Here is a 24,852-nt window from a genome sequence, read left to right as displayed (position 1 = left end):
TTATCTTTTTTCTGAAGATAAAGGAAGGAAGATAAAGAGCTTGCATCCCTCGAAAGTATTTAACGTCGGTGCACTTGCGACAGCATTTATATTTCCTGAGAGAGCGCTGCGTGACTCTTGAATAAGTTTTATGAAGTGCTGCTGATTACGCGTGTCGAATCGCTCGGCTATTATTTCCAGGATGTTTTCGCGTATAATAAAGCCGTACTGTGTCTATCTAGCGCGAGCTCGCGCGGACCCCCAGGATAACGGAAGTAGTCTGAATGGAGAGGAAAAGAGAAAGTCGCGGCACCCTCCTCGTGTTCTTCCGCTCTCTTCACGGTTAACACCCTCGACTCATACATACATATGAGGACCGGGGCAGGAAATACGCGACTACCGCGAATAAGCACTCGTAAAAATTGCAGCCGCGCTCTCTGCGCGCGGTCCCTACGCGTTAAGAGATAATATATGCACTATTACGTGGAGACACAGCCATGTCCATGATATCGCACGACGTCCTCTTCTATATGATGATTAAAAATCCTCCCTCTTTTGTCTGTGCATTCGACACGCAGCGCGGAAATCCGATTTTATGTGACTCGAACGAAATACACGAATAACATGTGTGTTGTAAGGTGCGAATTTTAGCAGAAGCTACCACTTGGACGTGCGTACTTGAAAGTCTGAAAATGTTTCCGGATAAGCTAGAAATAATAGGTTGTAGAAAATAATAAGGAAATAAAGATAAGGATAAGGATAAGGAAAAAGGAGAAAGCAAAAGAAGAGAAAACATTTATTTCGTTAGCTGCGTTAAACCGCTTAGATATTTCTGCGAAATTAGCTCGTTTCGTCAGAAGCAACCACGTATATCATGAGAAACATAAAAAAAATTGAATAATGTATAATACATCATTTATCCATGATATTTCTATGTGACCAAAGCGCTTTCCGAAAATCCATCGCGCTAAGATTTCTTTCATTGCAAAGGAGATTTTGCCGTCGGACTATCGCGACGAGGTGTCACATGAGAGTAATATTATGACGTTTCCATCCAGCACCCTCTTTAAGAGATCGGCCACCCTCGAGCTCTTCACGCTTCATGCTAATTTCATCGATCCGATGTCTAGTTCCTTCCTCTTGAGCCGCATTTTGAGCCCCCATCGCGTGTCCGCCTTTGTCCGCTCCGCGCACGGATGAAGGATAATATCTACGCTCCTTTTATATGTCATATGCTATTCGCGTATCCGCGTATGACGTCGCACGGCGTTGCAACCGTGCAAAAATGTGTCGGGAATCCCATTGTCGAGGATGAGCCAATAAAACGAACTCACTAGTCCTTTCGATCCTTTCCGAACGAGAAATTAACGTTCGAAATAACGTTGACTTAATTTTCACCGCAGAACAACTCTGATTAACTCTCTGAATGAGCTCGTTAACGAGCAAAACGCCCATGTTTATCTCATACTTTTTTTATACTTTGATGAATTTAAGAATTTGAATTCGAATCAAGAATGCGGCTTTGTTTAGCGACTCCATTTACACCCTTAAAGCCGTTTCATAAAAGTCAGTTCTAACAGCAATCTGTCATTAAAATTTAATGCGCAGCAACAAGGTAGTCTATATATATATGTCCGACATATGTCCAGGGCAACTTTCGTCTTCGAGATCAGTCCAAGAAGGAAGTATCTCGGTAGTTTCGCAAGTGCCTGCCTCGCTCGCCACAAAAGCGGGTCCATTGTAGTATCGATTTCCAGGGCACAACAATCTCGGCGTATAATGACGACGACGAGGGTGACACACGTCGTAAATATATCGCAAACGGTTGAGAGAAGCAGCCAGCACGATATTTGCGGTCGATGTCAATCAAAAAACGGTCAAACAACCCGGACACTCGATGTCACGCGAGGCGCTGATTGTCCCTTGACAGGCAGCCGTCGCTCGTCGGGTTTCTGGCTTTGTCGCCAAGTGCTTTCTTTGTGCGCGACAACGACTTTTCATTGTGGCTTGGCTTTGACATCGGCCGAGCTTCACGAGCGCAGCTTGGAATTATCGAGTTAGCCAGCTTGCCTAATCGAGGACGTCACATGAATATCCACGCTCTGATAGATGCACAGTCAAAATACATTCGATATTAGAAATTCTATTATAATATCGAAATCAATGTAATGAGATCACAATATTTAAAAAAATGAGGAACGCATGAGGTGAAATTCGGTTTCCGATCTCGTGATATCGGTCATTCTCTCTCGAATCTCTACGTTACGTGAGATTGTTAATTTGCTGACAACGCGTCAGGCATTTGAATCTTTGGAGGAACGAGAAGGCAGGGTGTTTTGGACATCGGTGGATGTCGGAGACAAGACGAGGGGAGAGTGCCGGTGACGTCTCTCTCGCGTCAGCGGCGGAGACGACACGACGAGATCGTGCGGTTGTGGTGGCCGTCGTGGGCGCCGAGGGGGATGACGCTCCGCTCCGGTGGTGGGTCCGAGATGTCAGCTCGTTTCAACGCCACGGAACCTTGACACGGGCTCTAACAAACCCCGGGGAACGAGTATCTCCTATGACCGATCCGGCGTACTGTCGCTGGTACCGCGCGCCGGCGTCCGATTTCTCGTGTGTCTTGTCCCGCCTTCCAATCCGGCGCGTGCAATAAAACGGAGCCAAGATAGCGAAGGCAGATAATTGCGGTGTGACAGATTCTTTCCTACGTGGCGTTTCGAAATCCCTCACGTTAATATTGACACCAAAAGCTTACCGATTAATTTAAAATCCATTTTGTTTTAACGAAATTACATCGTGTCATTAATAACTCTAGAACTAGAAAAAATTAACAAGATAAGTTATTAAGATTAAAAAGCAATGCCTTATATAATTGTTTATAGTATTTATGTTGCATATCCTGTTCTCAAAAAGCTATACGTGTATTCGCATATTCACTTTCAGTCGAATGAAAGACTCGCATCGAACAAACTTTTGCCAAGCTATTAGCTCTCGATACACTTAACGATGCAAATGAGGTGAAGAATTTGATGCTCCACTATGTTTTATGTTTTTAATATGGCGCGGCGGGTAATACAAGAATGCATGAGAATAAATTACGAAACTATCGGCAGCAGCCGGGGACATGCCGCTTTAGTTTCGTGAGAATTCTTTTACGGTTCCGCCGAGATTTATACGAGCTGTAAGTGACAGAAGCGACAGAGGCAGCCCGCAGAAGACAAATAAAAGACACGGAAATAAAAAGAGCAACCGTCTCCAAGAGATCGTAAATTCCTCGCGTCCGTAGATATTTCATCCCCTTCGAATTCGCGTGTACGTATATGCGCGCAAAACACTTAGATCGCCTACATGGAACGAGATAGACGATAGACGCAAGAAAATTAAAATGTAGAAGAAGAAACTATTCGAAAGGCGTGAATAAAAGCTTTTAATATTTTTAATATTTATTTAAATATTTTAATATTTATTTAAAAGACGAAAAGCAACCTGTTATACCTTTACATAAAGTAATGCAGCTACCCACTCGAACTTTGTGTTGGAATCCTCATGTCGCGGAAGTATCGAACGTGATGTACTGTTATCGGTGTGCATCACTTGTGGCGCGCACTTGAGAGTTAATAGCGATCGTGAATTTCGGTGCGCGAATGCGTAGCGAGCGTTAATTCGCGCTCCGCGCCGCGCCGCGAACTCGCGCGGGGGTGCGTACTTACATCGGTAGTAGTCAAGTCCCCTTGGAGTGGTGCGGAGACGGATGTAATTGAAGGCGGAGGTAATTAACTCCCTCGTGTTGCGCACTGTGCGCTGGCAGCCGCACACCGCATCGTTTTAATTACCGCTCTCGTCGCATTTCATCGGGCAGACGCGCCTCCTGTGCTTCCATCCCTCGTTCGCGAGGAGTCGTCATCATCTCTGGCATACTTCGCGTTTACAATAAATTTGATATTCCGATGAACAGAGGAAAAGGAAGAGGGAGAGAAAGAAAAGAAGAATGACTCTCTGAAGCATCACGCTTTCCTAAAAAAGATCTTCTCTGATTAACGCTTCTTTGCTAAAAATTGAAGGGTGTAAGATGTTCTTTCTGAAAACCAAAAGCCAAACATCGGAGCTTGCAGCATGTTTGCTTACCTATGTTTACTTAATAAGAGAATCTGTTCTATTGATCGCGAATGCGTTTGGGATTTGCAGGTGTCCTCGATCAACAGGGTACTGAGGAATCTGGCAGCGCAGAAGGAACAGAGGCAGCAGCAGCAACAGCAGCAGCAAGGGGTGGGTGCTGTGGGGGTTGGCGTCGGTGCTGGCAGCCCGGCGGAGAGCGTTTACGATAAACTCAGGCTACTAAACGGGCAGACCACCGGCTGGCCGCGTCCCAATCCCTGGTAAAACTCTGAAACTCATTGACAGATATACTCGACATAGCATTATTATGCAGAACAACAGACTCTCAAACGAGAAATGTTCCTCTCTGGTCTTTGATTTTTCATCATTTAAAGATATCAAATGTACTTTCATGGAAATAATGGTTTCTACAAAGAAAGAGGATTGCATTCAATCTTTCTTTTATAACGTGTCTTTCTTTTACCTTTTGTTTGAAAAAATAATTTAAAAAAATATGTTTACCGTATCTTTTCTAACAGAGCAAACAATCTTAACATCCTCCACTGAAAAGTGTTTTAGTTAACTCTTTTTATAAGTTTCATGGGGGAACTTTACTCTTGTAATGCAAGATCAATCCTCGTAATGCAGCACAATCTCATCTTACAGCACTGATACAGAGTAATTATCATTTTAGGTACCCATCGAGCGCGGGGAGTCCATTCTCGTCGATACAATCTAGTTTGAGTCCGAGCCACTGTTCATCCCTGCCACCAGATCCGGCGGACATATTGCACGCGAAGAAAGGTAACTTTATGTTTCAATATTATCGTAACAATTTTAGAACAAGCGCAGAGTCTCTTCGCGTTGAACCTTTCGACGAACTGCATTGCGAGAAGGTAAGACGCGATCGTTCAGTTCGCACAAGTTGAATTTATTAAAGGTATTCTGTACCTTTCCTTAAGGCAGTGCGTAGCGCGAAAGGTGACGCTCGCACACATGACGAGAGCCTTCGCCAATTGTTGGTGCACGATATTCCGGTGCTTTTCCGAGTTAAAGCGTTAACATGAAACGCAAATACGTGTGTGGCCACAGGCGGCAGTCGGGTGGGGCGCGTTTTAATTAATTAATCTGTCGGGCCAAACGATACTAATATCAATGTAATTCCGCTGGTGGGTCCCGCGGTTTGCCGCACGCGCGTGTGCAACGCTTTTCCGGTAATAATTTTCCGGTAACGTTTAAGCGCGGCCTTCGGAGCGTAGAGGAACAGAGAAACGCATAGCGAGACAGAACGAACAAGAGACGGAGAGAGAAAAAGGAAGGGAGAGAGGGATCGAGTAGACCGGATGCGGCGGAGGACGCAGAGGGTTGCGCAGAGAAACGTGGTTGCAGTCGACCGACCAACCCACGCGAAACTACTCTGCCACCGTCGGCGTATTCCCCCTGCATGCCCTCGCGCGCGTTCTCTTTGGCGGTACATCAAACGCGTGATTTCTTTTCCCTGCATTTTCCCGCCACCGCCACCGCTACCGTCGCCGTTGCCACCACCGCGACGCGGGGTGCGTCAGACGCAGCGAGAAACACTCCCCTCAATTTTTTTATTTATCATGACGCTCGACCCACGAATCCTGCTGGTCGCGAGAAAACATCTGGGCAAAATAGAAAAGTTGCGCATTTCTTGAGAGACCGAGAGAGAGAGAGAGAGAGAGAGAGAGAGAGAGAGAGAGAAAAGCGATTGGCGAGACTTCCGCAATATAATACTTAAAAAGCTTTTTATAAAATATGTCTGTCACAATTAATATAGATTTTATTTTTTAGCGGAATATTTTAGCTGAAGAGTAATTAAACATATCGTTTTATTTACGTTTATTTTGATGACGATGCAGAGCATAATCTTAGAAAAAATTTGAACAATTACTAACGTTGCATAATTCCGCACCTTGTAATATCATATATTTTGCAGATCTTTCGAATGTGGTATGTTATTCCACATTATTCGTATTCCGACCCTGTAGAAAGGGTTATGGAAGGGGGCACACAATCAAATATGGTAACTGTTGCGAGCGCTCAACCGCATGCGGGCCCCGGGGGCTGGATTATCGGTGCGTTGGTGTAGGGGTGGCATCGTTTATAGGATAACCTGTGTCAGGAGGGTTGTTTCACCCCCGTGCTTGCCCCTTTCGCCATCATCTTACTCGCCCTTCTCGTCTTCCTACCGACGCATCTCTCTCTTTCTCTCTTGATGGATTCTATCTCACCCGCACGTATCCTCCCTAAGTATCTCGTCTGTTATCGATGTATCGGTCGAAACGGAAGACTCAACGACGCCCCCGGCCAATCACGCGACAGCCACCCCCGTCCCTTGCAGAAGCAAAGCGAAAGCAGATTACGGCGCAATCATCGCACGAGCTGCAGGCCTCGTTTGTTGCCCCCTTCGCTCCTCGACAAGGGGTTGGATTTTTCACCGATGTAAATCTGGCACCTGACTTAAGAAAAATAAAAAATAAAAATCTCTAACATGACATATCTCTGTGCGATATGTCATCGCTTTCTGGAACTACGTACTATCCTATGTCAAATATCTTCAATTTCATATAGTAATTGCTATTTTTATGACGATAAAAAAATATTGATTCTTCGTGGATAATCCATTTGTAATAGTGAAAATACAAAATGAATAATAACTTAAAGAATGTTTTTCATTATCAAGAATTGCATTCATCAGTACAATCCTCGTTTTGAATGAAACGAATTGTTTTAATTAATTATCCGGGACGCATATTGAAGCAAACTCTTCGTCGTTCTAAACAGTCTTGCATACGCGCGCCTCAAAGGGAGTTATTTAAGTCTTCAGCGGTTCTCACGGTTCTCTCGATAACGTCGATACCTTTGTATCGAGGGGGAGAGAACGTCGCGTTTATCATGCTTTCTTCGCGCTTTCTATAAAGAGTTCGCGATAAAGGACTCCGCACCGACAAGGGCACAGATGTACTTTTCCTTTTCCTATATTTTTATACTTTTGTCATTGATCGTGGAGAGAACGTCGCTGCTACTTCTCGCTTTCATTTCTTCCTCAACGAGTTGCGGAAAATAGATCACTGGAGCAAGTTTCCCTTGAAACGGTTATAATACTTCAAGAAAAAACTGCAGTTGTGTGTACGTGTGTCCCTTAGATGCGGATAATACTGTCGTTAAAAAGACAAGTTTGCTCTCTCTCTCTTGTAAACTTTTACTTACTACACCTATTAGCATTCGACATCTATAGAATATCGTAAATGAAATTTATTATAAAATATAATATATGTCAGAATTGTATTGTATTATACTTCTCTTCTTCTGACTTTATTATTTCCACAAATTTAGAGAAACTTTTAAAACACACCTTTGAAATATTTTATTTAAGCAGGATAGTTGAAATAATTTTAATTGGTTTTTCCCTGAATTCATCAAAGCCTAAGATTGTTCTTTTCTGCAGAATATATGTTACTAAAATATCTTTAATGAAAACATCTTTATAGAATGTCAGAGCACTCATTTCCTTAATGGACCATTTCGTTTCTCTGATATCATCCAGATATTGATCACACGAACATATCGATATTCGACGATGGAAATCTTTGAAATATCACGCGGAAAATATTCCCCGAAATGCAGTCGCTTAGCTTAGATATCATCGCGCGTAGCTGTCGTCGCATTGTCGACGTCACTGGGGTGTCTGGTGAGACTGATCCACAATGCATCCCGGAGTTGCATTGTGCTGCGTTGCGCGAGACGAGAAGCATGCAGAAGAATTTCACCAGAGGGTGGCAAGAACGGAATAGGCAGGTGGGGGAGACCGGAGAAAGAAAGAGAGAAAAAGAGAGTACCAGGAGAGGAGAGAGCAGCGAGACGACGAGAGAGGACAGACGGGAGAGCTCGGAAATAGTCTCCATCGTGATCGGAACGGAGGGGGTTCGGGTCGTCGTGGCATTGTTTCTTTACGTTTGGACCCCGGATGGGCGTCACCACGGAGGAAATGCAGGATCTCAAATGCCTTTCTGCGATTTCAATATCGCTGATACGTGCGCGCGTTCCTCGTGATGCACGACCAACGATGAGAAGACAGCGATCTTCACTGACGCAATGTTAGCGTTTTCGTGAATTGTGTATTGTAGCGATCTTTTGGAGAACTTTGTTTTTGTTTTCTGAAGATTGCCTATCCTGTTATAAAATTAATATGCAAGTTGTATTGTGCTGTCATGAGTACGTGTTTAATTTGATTCGTTGCCATCTAGACACGATCCGGATTACTAAGTTAATGACTTAATATTTATTTCATCTTTTATTTGCTAGATTCCTTTAACAATATGTACAAATGAAAATCATGCAAGGCGGAAACATCGCAATCACATCACATTTCGTATTAAAAAAATTTTACTGTTACTCTTTTTGATGATCATCTGCTTTCTAGTTTTAGTCTATCCTGATTCCATGTCCACTGGCTTAATTACAAATCCTGAAAAAGAATCAGTATATGTCTCAAGTCAATTCTGCGGGCAGAAGAGAGTTAAAATCGGTTTTTTTGATGGCTCTTTGCGTCGCGGATGGCGGATGATGCGCTTGTACCCTTGTACTCGTCCATGGCGGGTCTCCCTTGCGAGTCCGTCCTTCCGGGTTTTCTCGTCGAATAATATTCAACCTTCCGCGGTGTATTTGTTGATCTCCGGTCGAGATACAGGGGTAAAACAATATAATGGCAGCCTGCTGCGCCCACTGCCGCGAGACCGAGGGTGCACCGAAGGCATTATTCTCGACCTTCTTTATCACGTGAACCCGATCTCTCACTGTATACGTCCATCATCCGCGGTGCTCCTGCTTTCTCCAGGCTGTCTTCGCTCTCTCGAATTCTCTCCCTGGTAGGTAGCTACGCAACGGTGCGACGAGCTTTTATCACCGATCGTACAATGCGCTCTCTGGCCGCCTCTGTTCTGGTTGCTCGTTGTTTATTATCATCCTCTTCCGCCAGTTTCCAGAGCTGCGCCAATGTAACTCCAAGTCATCACCATTTCCGATCGAGCATTTCTAAAACTCGCATGCATTAATCCCTTGAACCCTCTGCGTGTGACATTTAAAATCATATACGTAGTCGTAAATAATTACTGATAAAATAGTACAAGGATATATAAAATAAAGGCGTCCTTCTCATTCCTCGCAGTTTCTCGATCGCGAGAAACCTCACCACGATGCTGCTGCATTTTTACGACTGCGTATGAAATTCGATAGAGCAGGATTTCCCACGTGTTTCTAGGCGCGAGCCGGATGTATCGCGCGGCCGTAGACGTACGCTTTGCCCCGTTCTATTTCAGGATTCTGGTGTTCGATACGACATCCCCGTACACGCCGCACTGGCAGGGCATTACGTGGGTGACGTATAAACAGGAATATTTACGAGGTTCTCTCCCTCTCTCTCACCCTGCTCGGTACATACACGTGTGTGCGGATCGGTGCATCTACGCGGTAAGAGAGATAGAGAGGAAACACGTCAAGAGAGAAACTCTATGCATTGGATTCGCAGGTCAGTGGGTTGTCGCGTCGCGTCCCATCGCGTCGCGTCGCGTCGCCGCCGCCACCGTTTCGCTACGCGTCACTCGAGCCCGGTGTGCGTGTGTCACCGCGGCTCGATTTATCGCATCCGTCAATCTACGAAGACTGACCTCTCGTCGAGTCTCGGGTTACCTGCACCACCTCCATAGGCGTCCGGCCGCCAGCAGGCGCGCGGAGTGCTGCAACGCGCGGTGTCCTCTTTGTCTTCCGTTTTATCTGCTCGCGAGGGACGGAGAGAAGGAGACAGAGGGAGAGAAAGCAGGATGGCCAGTCATTACGCATTTTTCTGTCTGAGTTGTTGTGGGAGTCTACGAATTCTCTAACGAGCTTTGAGTTCATTCATCCCCCGATTTTTCGTCGAGCGCATCGTTTCTTCATGTTTTCGTGTGATGATTTCGACTTTTAAATATTTAATGTTGAAAAGGATTCATCTATGATTAATTCAACGAGTATGTACTTAACATATAATCTGAAATTACGTTTTTTATCATCAACATTTTACAGTATCTACTTTTTGTAAGAACAACTGTTTTAAACGCGACGAAGTAACGACTGCAATATTATCGAAGCGATTTTTCAGACAGATTCGATTAATTACACTTTCTTCGGATGGCGTTTTTCACGATAGTTCGGGGCCTTAATTTACGCGAATCTTTATTTATACGGTATTGTGTGGTACATGGTAAGCTGCCAGGAATGAATTTGCTTAAACGACGGAATGAACCATAAATTAACGTGGCGTGACGTTTAGATTTTGCTGACTAAAGGTGTGTCGATTAATAATGTGCAGTATCTCTCCTTTTCCTCTCTTTCTCTCTCCCTCGTGCCAGTTGCGCAAATTCCTGTTGAGATTTGCGTATCGAAAACAATACGCCGATCCTCTCCCTTCTATCGTGCACGAGATAGCATTCGGAGGTAATCCCTGGGATCGAATCGTCATAATCCCTTTTGTGTCCGATATTTCACTGTACAAAATCGCCGGCGCGATATCGATTTCACCGCACTCGCGGCGATACGAGAAATTTCGGCTCTCGGCTGGTGTCGAGTCGAAATCGTGCGAAATTTTGCGGCGGAGTTTCGTTTAAAAAAAAAGAAAAAATAGAAAGAGAGAGAAAAAACATAGAAATAGACTCGTCATGCGTGCAAACGCGTGTTTTTTGTTTGCAACGAGAGGATTAACTCCCCGATATATAATATCACGAATTTGTATTTGGCTTTGATGGAAAAATGCATGAATGATGCTGCAAATTCACTGACCATTGAGGAAAGAAAACGTTGTATTGTGCAAAGTGTTTCTAATTATTATTAGATTATACAATATTATTATAAGATTTGAAATTATTAACACTCAGAATTTTTGTGAAGAAACAATTATTCTATATTCCAAGCGTACATGGGATATTACTTCGTTAACTAAATCACGTTTATTAACATCCTATACATCACTGCACCAACTGCGTGTATCAAGGGAAAGGTGGAGAGACGTAGAGAGAGAGCGAGGAAAAGGGCAACTGAGGGGATTGGGGTGGAAGGGAGTGTTTTCCCCCTTCGGTTTTGTAATTCCTGCGCGCAAATCATTCCGCTCGGACCGTTCGCGGTCTCGCCATTACGGACTTTCCAACCGCACGCGGAAACCGCGATCGAGGAGAAATTCTTTCGCGATCGAACCAGTTCGCAAAACATGTAACGGAATCTGGAGATGAAATTCCTTCGAACGTGGCGAGAGAGCGGGAGAGAGAATGATGCGCGCATGTTGCGACGGACGGCATTGTGAATTCGACTTGCTTTCACTTCAAAAAGCTTCATTAATTTTGTATTCTAACCTGCATATAATCATAATCCTTTGTCATCTCTATTACAGCAGTCTGATAATTAAAATATTAATATTAAATATGTTAGGATATGAATAATAATAAAATTTATGAGAAACGTTTGGTAATACGGATGCAAAATAAAATAATAATTCAAAATTTTTAATGTCCTAAATATCTATAACTCGTAAATAAGTAATAAGTCGATAATATTTTTCATCGATAAGCAATAAAGATCAAGAGAAAATATTGATTGTCATTAAAATCAAATTAAGATCGAAGAACGGTAAATTAAATATGAAAAATGCAAAGTAGAGTAGACTGCCATTATTACCAGACAAAAAATTCAGTTACGAGAATAAAATGAAAAGAAGATAAATGATATCACTTCCTGATATGCACGTTGCGATACATGCAGCGTATCAATATACTGTTTTACTTTGGATGGGATCCTTATCTTTATTCCACGTCTCCCTGTCACGTCCTTACACAGCATCGTTTATCGGCGTATTCCTTAACGGTAGGTTAACGGAGGGTTAACGGAGCAAGTTCCCTCCTGCTACTCTCTCTCTCTCTCTTCCCCTTCTTTCTTTTGACTCCGCTCAACCTTACGAGCATCCGTCAACTCGCCGTCGTCTATCGGAGGACGCGTAACGCGTGAGAGGGTGACAAAGTGGAATAAGAACGATAAGGGCGATAGTACGCGATCATATCGATTTTAATCCTGAGGTGTGTCGTGCTTACATCGAGCCGACGCACCTTTTTTTTTATAGATTTCCGATAAGTCGTAAGAGACTGAATAAAGAGACGCTAATTGTAGACGCGGTTTTCTCATCCACCACCCCTCCTTCCTCCTGCCCCGCTACGACCTCACAGGTCTCAGTATCCATCGGTGGAGTATGGGGATTAAAGCCTGAGAGGGTGACAAAGTGTCTCAGCAACCGCGAAGAGAGGGCGGGCGGGGGATACGTAGCGGCAAGGTGGAGATCTCTTTCCTCGCACGCTACTTCCTTCGACCCCTCGACGAGACACACGGGTAGGGTTGACTGATCTGCTTCGTAATGCCAATCGATATACATACTACACACAGAGAGAAAACGCAACCCCCTCGGGTGCGACACGTCGACCGACCGACCGATCGACGCTCTTTTAGGCAACGTTCACACGAACGAGTACGTACCGCTGATGCTCGCGCGGGAGAGATGAGGGTAGCGGGCAGAGAAAGGGGGTTGAACTCACATACGTGACGAGTGTATGAATAATGCCCGGAGCACGGAGTACAGAGTGGCGTGTATAAAGCTTCTCTCGTACGATCTGAATCTTACCAGATAATTCGCGACAAAATCACACGGCTGATTTTACAATATGATTAAACAATATTGCTGAGTTATATTATAGTTATATAAAATTACGTTACACTAGCTTGATTCCGCCTACTCATACTGGATGCGCGTAAAAATAAAGCGAAAAGGATCTAATTTTGCAGATACATTTCTCTGATCTTATCCATATTTTTTGTATCATTGACTGGGCAAAATTATGCTTTAAAGTTGATCGCGCGAATTTTCTGCAAAATTATATTTTCCTCTTACAAGATAAGTAAAATGGGCTTAAGGAGCGAGATGTCTGCGAGAAATGCGTGTGGTATAAGGGGTACATCAGAATCTAAATTCCACGTTTCCACGATGCTAGATAGGCAGGCACGTCAGTGAGAGAGCCCGGGTTTGAGCCAAACCACCGCTCTCCCGCTCTCCAAGAGAAACACCCCGTTTAAGAATCCAACCCACGGTAAACGCGCCTTCGGAATTCGTTACTAGTTCCTCGGAATCGAGAGATTCGCAGTTTTATCGTGTACCTCGCGACGTGGAAATTTGATACGAAGATTCAAATTACTAAACGTCAATCAAATTGAACGATGACAACATATATATGTATTTGTAAAATGTTAAGATCACATTCGAAAGTCTGATTAAAAAGCATGTCACGAGAGACGATTTTATCAAATGTCATATTGCAATAAAGAATTTAAAAGTCCAAGAATAATGACATAAATAGAGAATTTCTTTATTGTGCTTATGCAAGTTTGTTGTATATAAAATGATATGACAGGCATGGAAATGAGGGAAAAATATGTCGACATATGGTCGTACGTAGTCAACGAACAATGAATTACGTAAAAGATTGATGTAGCTCACCGATCAGTCACTCATAATATTGCATAACGTTTCAGTATTGCGAAGTCACGTTTATCGCGCACTTACCAGTCGATTGAATTATAGTCCTCATGCACGCGGAATTTCTTATGATTTCATTTTGCGATCGACTTAATACGGGCCGCTCAATAGTAATTTTTACAAGTCCTTGTTGAGCAAAGAAAAGTTTTCGTAAAAGTTTCTTTTATGTAAAATTCGTATATCTTATCCTGTATTGTGTATATGTATTTGTGCAACATTTTACAAGAAATTATATTTTACCAAAATTAAGAAAATTAAGAAATTATAAAAATATAAAATTTTACAGAAATTATATTTTATAATTTTTACATTATCTCAATATATAAAAAGAAGCCGTCAAGATTTTATGGGATTATATCATCATTTTAATCAATTGGAGGCTGATATATGCAATCTCCAGGAGGATAATATTTGCAATCTCCATAAAACGCTTTCGATTGCAGTTTCTGCAAAACATCGACGGGTCGATGACAATGTCTATGGATATCACACGCGTTCCCCTTTCCTCCGTTGAATCCCTATTAATTCAGCGATATTAATCAAAGAGCGACTTCTCTCGTCGTCATAGCGCGGCGCATTGTTTTTGGTATCCCTCCTTGTCCCCCGATTCGATATTGACATGCCCTGTGACGCAATGCGTTTGCTGCACGCATGGTACGTACACGCGCGCGCAAGTTCCAGTATGCGTGATGTATGCAGCTCGTGGAAATTGCAAGGGATATGTCGATACAAGGAAGAAGGATCACAAAAGCCGACATCGTCATCATTGTCGTTGTCGTCGTTGCGATCGAGCGAAAGCAGGTGCCGATTTCGAAAGGGCCGAAAAGAGTTCGACGTGCTTGTCGACGGGGGATCTCCAATCACCGCCGATGGCAGTGGTGCGTTCGCGTATAGAACGCATACGCGCATTTTCCCTCTTCTTCCACCCTTTCCTGTTTTCCTATTTTTTATTGTTGTCTTTGCGACCCTCCCCTGCGTTGCGCTGCATGGGGTCACGCGCGGGGGTTAGAGAAGCTCCTTGAGCGGAAAAGAAGAGAGCTTTTAAAGAGCGCGAGATAACGTGACACGAATCTACAGACGGAAGCAGTGAGCGCGCGCGCGAACGTTTACATGTGCAAATATTACATCGCCACTTCCTGCGCGCGAGTCCTGAGAACTTGAGGAGGACATCGGCTTGGCCACGTTCCCACCGGCACCGCGGGGAACCTCCCGCTATTTTCTTAATCCGACACGAAACAAACGATCGGCCCCGCAGTGTGAGTGCGTGTCCACGCTCGCACTCACACGCGAAGGTAGACGCGCGAGCCGCGCCACTTTCCGTAGCCGCGCGGGAAAAAGCTACCCCCGTGGACGTGGATCGACGTCTGCCACCGCCATTACGGGACCAGATGTCACCCCTGCATGACTCCCAACGTCTTTTCTTAGCTTACCCTGCCCTCCTCCGTCCTCAGCGGTTTCTCTTTGTTCTCGCTCCTTCTCCGATCCATTTTTATTGACTTCTCTCTCTCGTCTGTCTTTTCTGTCGTTCTCAGGTGCTTTGGAATTATTATCGTTTCGCACGGCCAATCCGCCGGCGTTCTTGGAACCTTTGTTCCTCGCGGATCAGCCGTTCGCCGCGAGTGATTCTTTTCTCCTCTGCTGCGCCGCGAACGAGTTACTGGAATGGGATGTCCGCTAAAATAATATAATAATAGCGATAATAGCTTCGATAAAGCATCGAATGCACACGATGTATTACAAAACCATGATAAGTTTAAATATACGACTGTACAGTCAGATCACAAAGCAACAGTAGTATACTGATATTATACTTAACTAGAAGATCTCGGAATATTCAACATTATCATTTTGCAACTTAGTCATTATGAACAATAACGTAGGCGGTAGAGACGGATCTAAAATAGAAGGGTGTGGGAGAGCAGTAGAATAGCAGCGAATTATATTTGACAGAGATATAAAAAGAAAGCTCGCAATTTCATGATAAAAATATGATATATTATTAATAGCATGCAATAGATAAAAATATTAATAGCATGGATATCGCGAAAGAAAAAATTATTTACTTGACAATTTATTTATTATACCTTTATCGTTACACCTACTCTCTTTGTTTCCAGGAGAGTTCAATTTATAAAGATGTAGATGTGTAGTATATAAAGATATGTGTAGTAAATAGCAATACATCTATGCTAATTACGATCATGAATTAAATATAACATTGCAGTGTTTTTCAACGACACATAATTACTCGATGTAAAACGAGTAAAAAAACAGTGATTAGGTGAAAATAAACGGAGGTGCAGAATTTTCGATGGAGATATACGTATCATGTTTCAGGATTATGGAAGTTAATCTTCTCTTCTTTATCGATTTTTACATCGTTAATGTGCGTGAAACAAATTATACGATTACTGAGAGAGATCACAAAATATTATCCAGTTCATATGAGGCTTATGAAAAGCCCATTTTTACGACGTTGGCCTAAACAAGAGAATTATGGAGATAGATTTTTTACACACACACAGTGTGTGTGTGTGTGTACACAGAGGCTATTATCCCGGATTTCCTGAAATTTCGAGCACATGCCGCAAAAATTGAATACAGTAAAAAATACTGTGAATAATTGTTATAGAGATAAATCAATTGTTAATTACAATATAATCGAATATTTAATTAACTTTTGTTATGTACAAATTAAAAATACTCAGAGTTTTATTCAAGATTTTTTCTTCTAAAAGTAGTAAAAAGATAGCCTCTGAAATATTATATTATAGAAATGATGACACTTTATCAAAAGATAGCATAAGAATTGGAAATGGCGAGGGAAAATCACGAGGATTCATCCCGGGCCAAAAATGCCGTGGAAAAACAAAGCGCCGAGCCGAAGGGAGGAACGATGGGGAGGGAAAAAGGAACGGTACGGCGGTAACTTCCCGAAAAATTAATATCCCGTGGGAAGGAGGGTGCACCGGCTGGTTGGCTCTCGCTGGGACGCTTCCGAGCTTGACGAGGCGTAGAGGAGCGAGAAAACGACGGATGGCGATGGTGCGAAGAGCGACGAATGGAAAGCCGGGAGAAACTTTGTTTTCTGAAGCGATTCCCTGCCGCTTCCGGCAAGAGGCGGAAGGATCGAAGGATGAGGAAGGAAAAGGTCGAAGGAAGGAATGAAGCGCGCGAAAGGACTGCTGGACGCACGTCAAGTCTCTCGCAAGTCAAGTTACCGATGAAGAAACTCGTTCACGGCGAAATCGCCCGTCGGTCGCCATCGCGATCTCTCACCGAGCAATCGGCTTGGCCGGTTAGCGGAATTTAATTGGGCCTGACCGTTTGACCGGATTAATTAATCGGCCGATTGCGCTCATCGACGAAATCTCGGTCTCGGTGAGGACGCTCGTGCTTCTCCGGGCTATTTACTCCGACCGCTGGAGGGTATGCCTTTGTTCCACGCCGAGCGACGGCCCGAGAGAAATTCTTGAGAGATTTGTTGCCGGTGGACCTTAATTAAAAGTTCCCGTTAACTTGGCTCCTATAATTATGCCCGATATGGGATATCTTAGCAGAGTAGGGGGGGGATCTGTGATTCAATTGTATAAAATTGGATCACCAATTCCAATCTGGATCGATCGTTTTTTCAATCGATCCCGGATTTTCGTATTTTTTTCAAAATGTTCACCGCTGACTAAGAACATCCAAGGCGCTTACTGGTCGTCAAAGAGGGAAGAATAGGGAGAGACGCGCGATGTAACGGAGTGCCAGGAAGGAAGAGGAGGAAGTGTTTGAGTGGGTTGGAACGTTCGCTGTAGAATTTTGGGAGAATTCTGACGGGGGATTGGTTGTGCCGGGAGTGAACTTATGAAACGCCCAACCCCGCCGCCGGTTGCGCCGAGCGAGATATTAAATTTCTGGAATTTTGCGGTTAGGCACGTCTACGTGCCGACGGATCCTTCCTCTTTCTCTTTCCCTCTCGCCGATACGTCCAGGCTCGAATGTTCGCGTGCTGAAGAAACGTCCAATTGCAATTTCACTGTAAAATGTATCATCTCAACTAGAACAATCTTTGCACGCGCATGAACATTCCTGGAATCGTCAATTATCAATCATCAATATCATTTGAGATATCCTCCCAATTTCTTCAAGAATTTCCTCGCGTTTATGTAAAATCTGTGAAAAGTAAAAGTAAAATTTAGGTCTGAATGAATAGTCATGACAAATCGCGTAATTGCAATAAGCAGAATGATCTAAAACCATAGTGAAACATTTCGTTACCATCAGCTTTATTACGTCGTCAGCTTAGCCTAATTGTGAGTACACTTAGTATAGTTTACGCAACATGTACAGTAGAATTTACAAGGGTTGTCGCCAATGTCGTTAATTTCGGCCGTTCACTGGAAGGTGAGGAGGTATCTGGATTCGCTTGGTGCTTGGTAATTTGCCGTGTAGGTGGCATAGGAGGTGCTGAGGGGGTTGGTCAGGGGCACCACGCTCGAGGGGTTGTCGTACTGATACTGCACCTGCGCTGCCACAGGCTCGATCTCGAATTTCTGCGGCTTGGCGTCCGCAGATCCGACCGCGGCGACCGGGGCGACCGGAGTAACGGACACTTGTAAGCCGGTCGGCACGATCTGCAGCTTTTGCAGGGGTGCGTACGCGTAGATCGGTCCACGAAGCGGCTCCACGTTTTCGGCACGGATTTTGGCGAAATACTTCATGGCCTCGACGTTCTGGCGGCTAATATATCGTACGCGTTGCAGACGACCGTCAGGAAGGGCGACGTAGTACTCCCCGGTTTGCTGGGGTTGCTTCTCGTCCGTATCCTCGTCTTCGAACTCGTTCGCAGCGTTCACGGGCTCAGACTGCGACAGAGAACAATGGGCTTTACGTGTGCACAATTATGTATCTCTATATCGTCTTTATATTGTTCATTGTTATTATCTAAGAAGAAAAGTGTCGCGCTCGCATTAGTAGTTACAGTAACATTTAATAAAATTTTTTAATATCTTGTCAAGCGATATATTTGTTATTATAGAATTTATCGTGCACCACGAGGAAAAACTTTGGGCGACATCCTATGAATTTATTTGTTAAACAACATTTGCAAATGCACATTACGTGAGAAGGCAGTGATTGACAATTACAGACAAATATTTCCCGAATTCGAGGCGAAACGGAATTTTTTCTTTTTTTTATATCTGTCGCCAAAGAGGCGACGCTGGAGGCTCACGCGGGTGACCTCAAATCACGGGTGAATGCATTATGGGTTGTGTCACGCGAGTCTTCGAATTTGGTACGTACACACGCGTGCTTGAGACCCGCGATCGAAAGTAAACGGTGCCTCGAATACTAATGTCGTTAGGACAAGCGATGAGGAGCGCCGAGAATGTACGCCGAGAACCCTGAAGATTGGAAAAGAGGAGCGGAGGAAGCCCGGTGTGATTTAAATTCCGCGGAACCGTCTCCGCTCCCGCGTGGGCTCACATGCCAACTCGATGCTTCAGCGCGTTCTCTCTACGAAACGAGATGATAAATCCACGTTACGTAACGTCACGTAAAGTCATACGTTTAACATGTGCGACTTGGCCCACATAAAGCTCCGCGATTTTCCTGGTGACGTATTCTTATTTTCGTTAAAATTGCGGCCGAGTCGATCTAACGGAAACCTTTTGCTCGGTATTTCTCTAGTCAAGCTAGTCAAGTATCTTTCCTTATCTCGTAAAATTTTCGTTATTACATTTTTTCATAAAAGATTTATAAAAGATTTAAATAAAATGTACACTTTGCTCACCTCGGAGTCGGTGATGCCTTGGACGGTAGATATTTCTTCTTCTTCTTCAGTGCTATTAGGAACTTCGGTCGTGGGCTCTTCCGGTATTCCATATTCGCGCTGGGGATCCGTGGGTGCCCCATATTGCTGTTGAGGCGCATTCGGTACCCCGAATTGTTGCCGAGGCGCGTTTGGTGCCCCATATTGCTGCTGAGGCGTATTCGGTGCCTCGTATTGCTGCTGAGGCGCATTCGGTACCCCGAATTGTTGCCGAGGCGCGTTTGGTGCCCCGAATTGTTGCCGAGGCGCGTTTGGTGCCCCGAATTGCTGCCGAGGAGCATTCGGTGCCCCATATTGCTGCCGAGGAGCATTCAGTACCCCATATTGCTGCTGAGGTACATCCGGCGCTCCATATTGTTGCTGAGGAGCATCTGGCGCTCCATATTGTTGCTGAGGAGCATCCGGCGTTTCGTATTGCTGTTTAGATTGTCTCTGAGGGAGATTAAAAGCGCGTCCCGCTGGTCTCCAACCGGATGCGGGGTAAGGCGCAGCCTCCTCCTGCTGCTGAGCGTAGTAATACTGTTTCTGTTGCTGATATTGCTGGCGATACCTCGGCGGTTCAGCGAGGACCACGGCAGCCAAAAGAACGACGCTGACGAGTACCTTTCAGATTAAATCGATCGATTAATAACGATAAAATTTGTTCGATTAATCAGATTAATTCTTTACATAGGATTTCTTTACATAGGAGTCAATCAAAATCGGTCAGATATTTTCATAATACAATTAATTTCACATTATCCATGAAGAATCGAGCGATAAACTTCTCACGTTGCAAAACTTGTTCTAAATGATCGGTCAAGAGATGAATCGATACAATCGATTGATAACTACCTTCATCGTTGGACGATGGTGGTTGACTGGTTCTGTTTGAGGAGCTGACTGATTTCCGATGGCTGCTGCCAGTAGATTATATACAAGGTGTCCCGTATGCGTTCTGCATGCCTAAGGAGAATGCGCGCTCGGGGTAGTGGCGCGTTCGCCAACCGACGGGTGACATTGGCCTCCTAAAAGACCGATGAATCCTCGATCATTGTTGGCTCATCATCCGGTCGCTCTCGCGCGCGCGTTCACCTTCGCTTTGTCGGCGTGCGGGCGTCTTTTCAACAAAAGCGGCGCTCTTCAATGCTCGTCGGCATGCCTGGCGATGTACAGTTCGACTCTCCTCTTCGGCTTCCTCAACTGCGAGCTCTGCCTTTCGTGTCTTTTCGCACATTGCGTTTGTTCCGGCCACACAAAGCGGAAGAAATCGCACTTCTGTCCTATACCGACGATTAAATTTAAAAAGAGCTGAACGCGTGCTCGCGCTCGCTGTATACGAGACCCGCCATTTCCACGGCGGCTTACGGCGAAACAAATACAAAGGCATTTTGCGCGATATGTTTATGTCACAGTTTTATGGATTCTTTTTTAATATTTAACATCAAAATGTGTGTGTATAAAATTAAATTGTATAACACTTGTTTTGGAAAAATTACTCTTCATAACTGAAGCAAAGAGAAGTAAGATCGAAGAATTCCTTACTATTTATGTTAATGCCTTGAAACATTTCTATACAAGTAAACTCATTGAAATTCACAAAGAGAATATCGTGTGGTCGCCGAAAAAACATCCGTTAACGGGCATCTCGCGTAGGAATGCTCTTGTTTCTCTTCATGACGATTTGAATTTTGAGAGAGGCGTCTTTGACTCGTCTAATCCATCATCGATCTTCTCTATCGTCCGTAACCGATGATCGGTTGGTTAACATATTTCACGGGTCGGAGCAAGGCCGTGTTATGTGCGACGATTACGTCGATGTAATTTTAACTCCGCTCGTTATGCACGGCATGCGTGTCGTACGTGTCATCCATTCCAGTCGCGCGGATTTCGCCGGTGCGCTGCGTGACGATGACTCGTTGGCGTTAATCAATTCACCGGTGTACCCAATCTGATCAGCATCCGAGAAATGAGGAACGAAATCGTCATACCCGATGCATCAGGGTCGCACTCGATTGAGTGTGCGCGGCAATTCACCACGGAATTTATAATGATCCATACCTCGGGATACCTCAGGACATACGCGCGTACGTGCCTTCGAATCGAAGTGTCGCGTCGTTCATACGAGAAGAGATTTCTGATCGGGGTCAGGTCGGAGATGTTGGCCGACCGCAACGCAGAGAAACGCGTCTTGGCAGAACTCTGAAGATTAGCGGAAGGTCGATTCGCGACCACGATCGGAAATCGCGAAACGCACCGGTCTCGCCGGCGAAATAACGCGGCGGTGCCGTCTGCTGAGGGGTTGACGAGGGTCGCGATGGGGGGGAACGAGGGTACACGGGGGCCGATCGCGGTGGTAGTCGCGCCGGGCCGAAAGCGGCAAAGGAGAGGGACGGCATGACGGCGGCGGTGGAGGGGTGGGCCCGGGCAAAGCAAATTATTCACACTCAAACGACTCCATTTCAATATCGGGCCGAAGCCGAGGGACAAAAGAAGGGCGAGATGCCTGTCTCCCTCCTGCTTTCGCTTTGCGCCGCACTGCTGCTACTGCTGCTGCTGCTGCTGCTACTGCTGCTGCTGCTGCTGCTGCTGTTGCTGCTGCTGCTGCTGCCGTCGCTCGCTACTATACTCTGGTGCCTCTGTCTGTAGCCTGCAGGCTTAACTCTCTTTTCCTCTCTCGTTCCGCACCCTCTCCCCGGTTCCGTGACCCTTTCTCCCTCAATCTCTCTCTATCATTTGTTCCCTCTATTTTTCTCTATCTTGCTCTTTCTCGCTCACTCTAACTATACCTATGCTCTGCTCTGTGTTTGCTCTGTCATTCAACCCTTGTGGCATGATGATAAAAAATATCGGGAAATATCTGTCTCGCGAAACCGCAACGTCTCGACTTTCCGCATTTTCAACAGCTTCAATTCCTATTGCCTTTCAAATTATTACGATAATATTCATATTATTAAAATTGAAGATTCTGTCGAAAGCGATATCAAATATATACATCTTTCATAAAGCTACTCAGAGCTTAGCGTGTATTCATGTGTGGAACATTACACATTTTTTAAAATTCCTTTTTAATTCCATTTAACGTATTAACACGATGCAAAATATAAGAAATGTACTCGATATTATGATATCCACGAACCTTATTAAAAATTATTTATTTATCTAGATGTGCTAAAAGTTTAAAGTATCATCCATGCTATAAGGAAAATGTTACATGTGTTACATCACAGTTATCAGTTGCAACCTTAAAGTAAGATCTAATTGATAAGACTAGTAAAGACACTTGACATATTCTGATGCCATTCGTACAGCGAAAAGTCCGATAATAAGACAGCGCATATTTTAGTGAGACAAACTCGCCGACTGCCGAAGAATTTGTCGAAGAGATCAGCAGCGCGTAAAACCGTGTTCTTGAGAGGGGCCGAAACGGAAACGGAAAGTCGGGACTTTGGCAGTTGGCGAGAAAGCGGCTGCACGAAGTAAATGAATGAAAGTGGGAAACATTAGAGAGGAATAAAGGAAGAGAAAGAGAGACGCAAAGACAGGAAGACGATGAGGAGGCGCAGAGGTTCGAGTCTCGTAATTGAATATATTTAAGCGCGGGAGGGACGTTTGTGCGGATTCTCGGCTTACAAGAACCCCATGCCGAGGTAACGTCTGCGAGTAAACTGGATTAATCGTCTATGAAGGGAGACCGTAACCCCGCCGCATTCGTTTGCAATCAGATCCCTCCGGGGAACGCGAAACAACGCTGCCTATGTAGTGCGCGGCCTTGTTTCCACTGCAATTTTATATCGATCACCAGCAAGCAGATAAAGGGAGAGATCATCAGGCCGGAGGCATGCTGAAACATTCCGCGTCCAGAATGAATTCAGTGATCTTTCGGTGAAAATATAATAGTAAGAGAAACGTGAATCTCAAAAAACACTCACCGTAGTTTTTTAATTTTTTTATAATTTTGTTGTCCCATTTTGCAAAATTAATATTTAAAGTTTTATGTTTCGTTGAAAATCGCAGCAATTGGAAATTAAAATACACAGAGTTTTAGAGAAAATTATATTATTACTTCATCTCTTTTTCTCTCTCTCTCTTTGATAAAATAAATGGGCGCGGTATGCGGTATGTGTGTTAAAATTAAAATAGATTTTCGATATTTGTAATTATGAAACGTTACGAGCCTCACAGAAAATGTTCTTTAAGAGGAATTAATAGCATTTTGCACGGTCTATCAGTTTCGTTCTTTCTCGTAAGAGGACCCAGGCCCATAAAATACAGCGAGATTTCTCACGAGTCCGCTATAAAAGACGTGTCGTAATCGAGCATGATGTCTTTCACATTCGCATGGACTTACAATGAGCAAAGTGTCCTTTTTGATCCATGACGCGTCTCTGAAGAAATAAATAAGCCTATCTGCACGCAATCTGCACGTTCTGACTAGCTAATTGCACGCGTTCAAAGAATCGCGAGCAGATTTAAGCACGTACAGTTTGCGTGTTCGATTTTTGGTGACTCGATGTTCCTTCAATTTAATAATGTGCGCTAATTCCAAATCAACGACTTAAAAATTGATGATCACCAATAAACGGTCGCAAGTAGTAAACAAATTATTTCGAAATAAAATCATTATGAAAGTTATTTTAATTATGCGCTATTGAAATGGCGCCCCTGAAATTCTGCTCTTGTGCCTTTGAAGCTCCGAATCTCTCACTCTCGCCGATCCGAGATCGTCAGGGCGCAACCGCCGCTCGTTGCGGGATTTTACTTCGTCAGCGGCACCCTTGGGACGTGCCACGGGGGTGCGTGACGGCGTGCAAACTGTTTGGCTACCAGTTGCGCGCTCCCAGAAGGCTCGTTTTGCAAGTCGTAAACGAATTAAGGCCTGCCGCCGTCACCGCGCCGCATTCAGCCGCCGGGGAAGAGTTTCGAAACCTCTTTTGATTTACATTCCGGTCGGCCGCCGTGTCGCACGACTTGTGGCATCGACGCGAGATCGCTCACGGTCACGTCGATTAGCGACGAAGCGCAGAACTAAAGTCATTCGGTCCTGAGCTTCGCTACATGTTGGATCAAAGACGTGATTCCACGTGTGTGTCTTTCGTAAATCTCAGATGTGGGATTTGAGATTGGTGAAATCAGTCTACCTTTCGTTTTCCTTGTTTGCTCGAAACGAGGCAGGGACGCCGCGGAATTTGAAGCTCAATCTTCCGTTCATTTCGCTCACCTTAATAATAAAATGCTACTCGATCCAGCAGATATAATTTTACTCGAAATACTCGTCGAGCAATATTTTCCATAAATTTTTGGAAGCGTAAGAATAGGCTGTTTAGGTTGCGTTTCTCCGGGTATTTTC

General features: G+C 44.4%; 2 protein-coding genes across 7 annotated transcripts in view; one reads left to right on the top strand and one right to left on the bottom strand.

The window, feature by feature from the left end:
* Window positions 1-24,852, top strand: part of LOC105279147 (paired box protein Pax-6) — a 74,959-nt gene that overhangs the window by 37,905 nt on the left and 12,202 nt on the right. For all 6 annotated transcript variants that reach the window (XR_893883.3, XM_026967849.1, XM_011338719.3 and 3 more), the window contains exons 5-6: window positions 4,168-4,358; window positions 4,772-4,881. Coding sequence is in view for 5 of the 6 variants with exons in the window: in XM_026967849.1 (XP_026823650.1) it covers window positions 4,168-4,358; window positions 4,772-4,881 (301 nt within the window). In the remaining variant the exon portion in view is untranslated. The remainder of the gene's footprint in view (window positions 1-4,167; window positions 4,359-4,771; window positions 4,882-24,852) is intronic.
* Window positions 17,960-23,396, bottom strand: LOC113561465 (involucrin-like). The gene is made up of 3 exons (XM_026967851.1): window positions 20,358-23,396; window positions 19,485-20,126; window positions 17,960-18,555 (listed from the first exon to the last, which is right to left on the bottom strand). Exons 1-3 carry the CDS (start codon window positions 20,361-20,363, stop codon window positions 18,085-18,087), a joined length of 1,119 nt encoding a protein of 372 aa, XP_026823652.1. The 5' UTR covers window positions 20,364-23,396; the 3' UTR covers window positions 17,960-18,084.

The sequence above is a fragment of the Ooceraea biroi genome, chromosome 2, assembly GCF_003672135.1.
Source record: "Ooceraea biroi isolate clonal line C1 chromosome 2, Obir_v5.4, whole genome shotgun sequence".
Taxonomy (NCBI): Eukaryota; Metazoa; Arthropoda; class Insecta; order Hymenoptera; family Formicidae; genus Ooceraea; species Ooceraea biroi.
Note: the sequence above shows the minus strand (reverse complement) of the source record. Positions and strands in the feature narration are given on the sequence as shown.

What these genes read in the sequence shown, in the direction of transcription:
- LOC113561465 (XM_026967851.1), bottom strand. An exon ending in AAGGCATCACCGACTCCGAG is followed by an intron (nt 18,556 to 19,484) that starts GTGAGCAAAGTG and finishes TCTCTGTCGCAG; the next exon opens with TCTGAGCCCGTGAACGCTGC.